Below are 5,923 nucleotides of genomic sequence, written 5' to 3' on the forward strand. Positions count from 1 at the left end.
GCTTGCTGTTTGGGGTTTTAGGCTGGGTTTCTGTACAGCACTTTAAAATATAAGCTGATGTAAGAAGGGCTATATAAATCAATTTGATTTGATTTGATTTATTTTAGGGGGTGCCCATGGAGCTGGGGATCAGAAATGTCCCGTGCGAGAGAAGCAGGTTGAGGTTTCCAGGGTTAGAGTAGTGCAGAATTTGCCATATGCTGAGGCAGTTAAGAAGTAGAGGAAGATGGGTCAAGGGGGAGAGATCCAAAGAGGAGGGGTGTGAGTAGTAGATCTGTACCAGCACAGAGGGATAAACCAACAAGTGATATATGTTTCAGTAAGATTGGATTCTTGGCATTTATAGTAATGGTTATCAACTGTACTGCAGGGATGGAACGTAAAGTGGCAGGAAATAGAGGTTGTGGTGGCAGCTGTAGAGAGGTATTTGGGTGTGCGAGACTTGACATCAGAAGAGTTTTATCTCTTATATCTTATTCTTATATGTCTTTTTTTAACTGCACAGTCGGTTAGGGGCTCGTAAGTAAGCATTTCCCTGTAAGGTCTACACCTGTTGTATTTGGCGCATGTGACTAATAAAATTTGATTTTAATTATTTTGAGTTGCAGGGTGTGTTAAGTGGTGGTGTCCCATCCTTTCATGCTGTTGGCCTGAAGTTACATCTAAATAGATGTAAATAGTGGAGTATAGTGGAGTTTTTTTTGTGAGTGGAGTTTTAGATGGTAGGGTATTTGTTGTATTAATTGTTGGTGTGGTTGTTGATTTAAAAAAAAAACATAAGTAGACTATGAGGGAGTTATACTCCAGTCTAATAGGTGGCGGCAATGCAACATTTATTGGATGCCAACATGCCGTCAAATCTCATCGAAGAAGAGGGTCGATGTCACTGACGCGTTCCGCTTGGAACAATAAATAGAGCGAACAAGGCTCCTTCAATTTCACAACTCTTGGAAGACGAAAGAAGAACTTCTTGCTTCAACAGTGATTGAACGGAACTCTTCTACCCACCTCTCGCGCTATATAACATTCCAGATTAACGTATCACTTACTTGAACTGTTTTAGTTAAATAATCTAAGAATCTCTATTTTTGCACCGTTAATTTTGATATAAAATGAAAATGGAGTCTCAGGTCCGCCAGAACTATCACCAAGATTGCGAAGTTGCAATCAACCGGATGATCAACATGGAGATGTTTGCCTCTTATACCTACACATCAATGGTAAGGGGACTGTAATTGGCTACCAAGAGGACCATTTTGTTGCTTTACCTGTGTATTATTATGCCTGGGCCTAAATATTTTTCTGTACGCCTAGGCAATTAACAGCCTTGAGGTTGACCTATCATTCAAATAAAGCTGATAAATATATCCTTGGACAGAGCGTATCGCCTTGACAGGTTAATTGGCAGGTTACCAAGTAGGCAAATGATTTTCCGCATCATATTGCTGTGTCAATCATGCTGAGATCCCTCAATAATAGAATGAGACATGTGTTTCTAAACAATTGTCTGTCCACCCAGGCTTTCTATTTCTCCCGTGACGATGTGGCTCTGCCTGGCTTCGCGCATTTCTTCAAGGAGAACAGTGACGAGGAGCGGGAGCACGCCGACAAGCTACTCTCCTTCCAGAACAAGAGAGGTGGACGCATTGTCCTTCAGGACATCAAGGTGAGCGTTTGAGCGTCGATAAACACATTTGCGTTGTTTTTGTTGCGCAGTATACAAACGTAAACTTCTTGATAGAGGGTTCTCTGGTTGAAATGGTTCTGGTCTCAGTTGAAAAGGTTATACCTGGAACTAAGTGGTTGATCCAGAATCTATGGCAAGAAGTCTAAAGAACCCTTTTATATTCAATCTAGAGCCTTTTCCCCTAATACTGTTAACTTCAAGTTGTTTTGGATGAGTTGTCATTCATGTTAATACTGAGATCAGTGCAAGGCACGCCCTATGTGGCTGCCCTGGTATTAGAGCAAGGTGACCAGAGGAGATAATGTCCTGACTACTTAGGCCTGAACACACTGCCTCCATTCCTTCATAACCACTGAAAGAGCACGAGGGTGTAACTCCATCCAAACTCTCCCAATGTTAATATAATATATCACTGGCCAGTTTAATAACAAATTTTATTGGTCATGTCCACTTAATAGAACAGGTGTCGACTTTACAGTGACATGCGTACTTACGAGACCATTCCCAACAATGCAGAGTCAAGACATACTTACCATATTCTTTTTTATTTAGTACCGTAACACAAAGAATAAAAAGGCTATATACAAGAAGTAATGAGACATGTGCAGGGGTACAAGGTTGTTGAGGAATATAGTACGTACATGTAGGCAAGGGGTAAAAGTGACTAGGCAATCAGGATATGTGACTGGTGTCAATATACTTGTCTGTGGGCTTATGTAGTGTGTGTCGGGGTAAAGTCTAGTGTTTAACCACTTATTATTTCACACTCACATCTACTCAGACCCCTGTTTGCCTCCAGAACAGACTGAATTATTTGGGGCATTCTACAAGGTGTCTGAAATGTTCCACAGGGATGTTGGTCCATGCTGACACGATGGCATCAGGCAGTTGCTGCAGCTTGTACGGTGATATAGTCATGCTGTGAACAGCCCGTTCCATCTCATCCCAAAGATTCTCTATTGGTTTGAGGTGTGGGGACTGCGCAGTAAACTGAACTCACTGTTCCAGGCAATGATTTCCACTCAATTGCCCACTGGAGCCACTTTTTATTATTATTTTTAGCTGATAGGAGTGTAACCCGGTGTGGTTGTCTGCTGCAATAGCTCATCCGTGAAAAGGATGGACGAGTTGTGTGTTCTGAGCTGGGGTTCTGTAAACCTTCGGTGTTGCAAGCGCCATGATCTATTGACTGAGCCACACCGGACCCATGATGTGCTTCAAACTCTAGCTTATGGTTGTTCATATTGACTGTTAAAATGACTCCATCTTGAGATGTACTGATTTAACTGTTGACTTTTAATTATGTCTAGAAACATCTGCTAGTAGTCCCTAACCCTCCTGTGTTCACTCTGTCCTGTGTAGAAGCCAGAACGTGATGAGTGGGGCAATGGGCTGGAGGCCATGCAGTGTGCTCTGCAGCTGGAGAAGAATGTGAACCAGGCCCTGCTGGACCTGCACAAGATTGCCTCTGACAAGGTTGACCCCCATGTAAGTTATGAGGAACCGCACATCACATAGAATACAGGTACTGTCTCAGGAGATGATCAGGTTGTTCTAACTCTGCTAACTAATTACACTGGATTGTGTGACCTGCCTCTACACACACACACACACACACACACACACACACACACACACACACACACACTAGTCCACAGACGCACGGATGCAAACTATACATACAATACAGCTCACGCAGGAGTTAGACAGCTGCAAACACCTCATTATCTGCACTTATGCCATTACCACCAGGCTCTTGTGTTACTGTATCTACAATAGTCTTGTCATTCTCTTGTCTGACCTGTTTTTTTCTCTTTAGCTGTGTGACTTCCTGGAGACCCATTACCTGAACGAGCAGGTGGAGGCCATTAAGAAGCTGGGAGACCACATCACCAACCTCACCAAGATGGATGCTGTCAACAACAAGATGGCAGAGTACCTGTTTGACAAGCACACCCTGGGAGGCCAGAGCTAAACCACTTCCATCCCCAGGCTACCGCCTCCAGCCTCAGTCCAGGACTCCTGCCTTCTCTGATAGATCCTACTGGCTTTGTATTTATAGGGAGGGGAGAGTGTTAAACTGGTGCAGTGCAACACAGCTGTAACATTGAGGTGTTTTTGTTGACGACCCTACTGTATGTTGGAGTCGAGGCATGTTGTGAAACAATAAATAAAATCTCACAAGTTTTATGTTTTGTAATTGACCTGTAGTAATGGATGTTGTATCAGTCTATTTGGGTTCTTTGCTCCATCTTAGTTTCTCATTACCCAGTGATAAATTCTGACATTTGTAACCTTACTAGTGACTGGTTCATAACAATAGGGAAAGTTTAACATGAGGTTTATGAAGGACATTACCTCTGTTTTATTTCACCTTTAAACAGGTAGTAAGTTGAACAAGTTCTCGTTTACAATTGCGCCCTGGCCAAGATGAAGCAAAGCATTTCGACACACAACACAGAGTTACACATGGAGTAACAGAAACATGTGAGATAAGGGAGGTAAAGGGGAAATAAAGGCCATGGTGACGAAGTAAATACAATATAGAGAGTTTAACACTGGAATGGTAGATTTACAGTGGAAGAATGTGCAAAGTAGAAAACAAAATAATGGGGTGCAAAGGAGCTAAATAAATACTGTAGGGGAAGGGGTAGTTTGGGCTAAAATGTAGATGGGCTATGTACAGGTGCAGTAACCTGTGAGCTGCTCTGACAGCTGGTGCTTAAAGCTAGTGAGGGAGATAAGTGTTTCCAGTTTCAGAGATTTTTGTAGTTCGTTCCAGTCATTGGCAGCAGAGAATTGGAGAGGTGGCCAAAGGAGGAATTGGCTTGGGGTGACCAGAGAGATAAACCTGCTGGAGCGCGTGCTACAGGTGGGTGCTGCTATGGTGACCAGCGAGCTGAGATAAGGGGGGACTTAGCAGGGTCTTGTAGATGACTTGGAGCCAGTGGGTTTGGCGACAAGTATGAAGCGAGGGCCAGACAACAAGAGTGTACAGGTCGCACTAACCAGACACCTAGGTATTTGTAGTTGTCCACATATTCTAAGTCAGAACCGTCCAGAGTAGTGATGCTGGACAGGCGGGCAGGTGCAGGCAGCGATCGGTTGAAGAGCATGCATTTAGTTTTACTTGTATTTAAGAGCAGTTGGAGGCCACGGAAGGAGAGTTGTATGGAAGTTGTAATGAAGGAGAGTTGTAATGAAGTGTTTTATCAACAATGACATTTCCAATAATTCTCCAACTCATCCATTTTTCTTTACACAACTGCCACCAACATTTACAACCATGAAATACTGACATGGTAAAATAATTGATTACATCTTTTTTAAATGTAAAGGTAACGGTTTTCACTAAGTTGATGGTTTATATTTAGGGTAATGTTTTGCGGCTTTGTCATTCTATTTTAAAGTATATTTTACATGTGATAAGCCCACACAAAGGGCCTGAGAGTTGTGATAATCTGAAGTACGCAAAAAAGCCACTAGATGGCACCTGATTAAATTACATATTCCTTGAAATTTCATACATTTGTGTTTGTTATGGATCCCTATTAGCTGCTGTCAAGGCAGCAGTTACTCTTTCTGGGGTTCAGCAAAGAAAAGGCAGTTCTATACAATAAAAATAACGTTACATTACTAAACAGATTTCACAACATGAAGAGACCTGGTGGCATGTCTTATGGGGTATGCAGTGTTGTCTGATTTGTGTTCTAGTAGTTTAAACTGGCAGCTCAGTGCATTCAACATGTCAATACTTCTCACAAATACAAGTAGTGATTAAGTAAATCTCCTCTACTTTGAGCAATGAGAGATTGACATGCATAATAATGTTAGCTCGGGAGCCGTGCTGCCCAGTTCTTGACCAATTGTATTTTTCCTAAGTCCCTCTTTGTGGCACCTAACCACACGACTGGACAGTAGTCCAGGTGCGACAAAACTAGGGCCTGTAGGACCTACCTTGTTGATAGTGTTGTTAAGAAGGCAGAGCAGTGCTTTATTATGGACAGACCTCTCCCCATCTTAGTTATTGTTGTATCAATATGTTTTGACCATGATAGTTTACAATCCAGGGTAACTCCAATAAGTTTAGTCTCCTCAACTTGTTACAGGTCCACATTATTCATTACAAGATTTAGTTGAAGTTTAGTGTTTTAATTTTAGGTCCCAAATACAATGCCTTCAGTTTTTTAAATTCATATATTTAGGACAGACTTTTTTCTTGCAGCCCATTCTGAA

General features: G+C 42.1%; 1 protein-coding gene across 1 annotated transcript; it reads left to right on the forward strand.

Annotated features, from left to right (window-relative positions):
- Positions 1–873: 873 nt before the first annotated feature.
- On the forward strand, positions 874–3,871 carry LOC129823547 (ferritin, middle subunit-like). The gene is made up of 4 exons (XM_055882356.1): positions 874–1,220; positions 1,520–1,666; positions 3,050–3,175; positions 3,507–3,871. The coding sequence occupies exons 1-4, from the start codon at positions 1,113–1,115 to the stop codon at positions 3,660–3,662; spliced, it is 537 nt and encodes a 178-aa protein (XP_055738331.1). The 5' UTR covers positions 874–1,112; the 3' UTR covers positions 3,663–3,871.
- Positions 3,872–5,923: the final 2,052 nt, after the last annotated feature.

This window comes from Salvelinus fontinalis, chromosome 2 (genome assembly GCF_029448725.1).
Source record: "Salvelinus fontinalis isolate EN_2023a chromosome 2, ASM2944872v1, whole genome shotgun sequence".
NCBI lineage: Eukaryota > Metazoa > Chordata > Actinopteri > Salmoniformes > Salmonidae > Salvelinus > Salvelinus fontinalis.

Coding starts and splice junctions, on each gene's coding strand:
- LOC129823547 (XM_055882356.1), top strand. CDS start 1,113: ATGAAAATGGAGTCTCAGGTCCGCCAGAACTATCACCAAGATTGCGAA. Junction 1,667..3,049: donor TTGTCCTTCAGGACATCAAG/GTGAGCGTTTGA, acceptor TGTCCTGTGTAG/AAGCCAGAACGTGATGAGTG. Junction 3,176..3,506: donor CTGACAAGGTTGACCCCCAT/GTAAGTTATGAG, acceptor TTTTCTCTTTAG/CTGTGTGACTTCCTGGAGAC.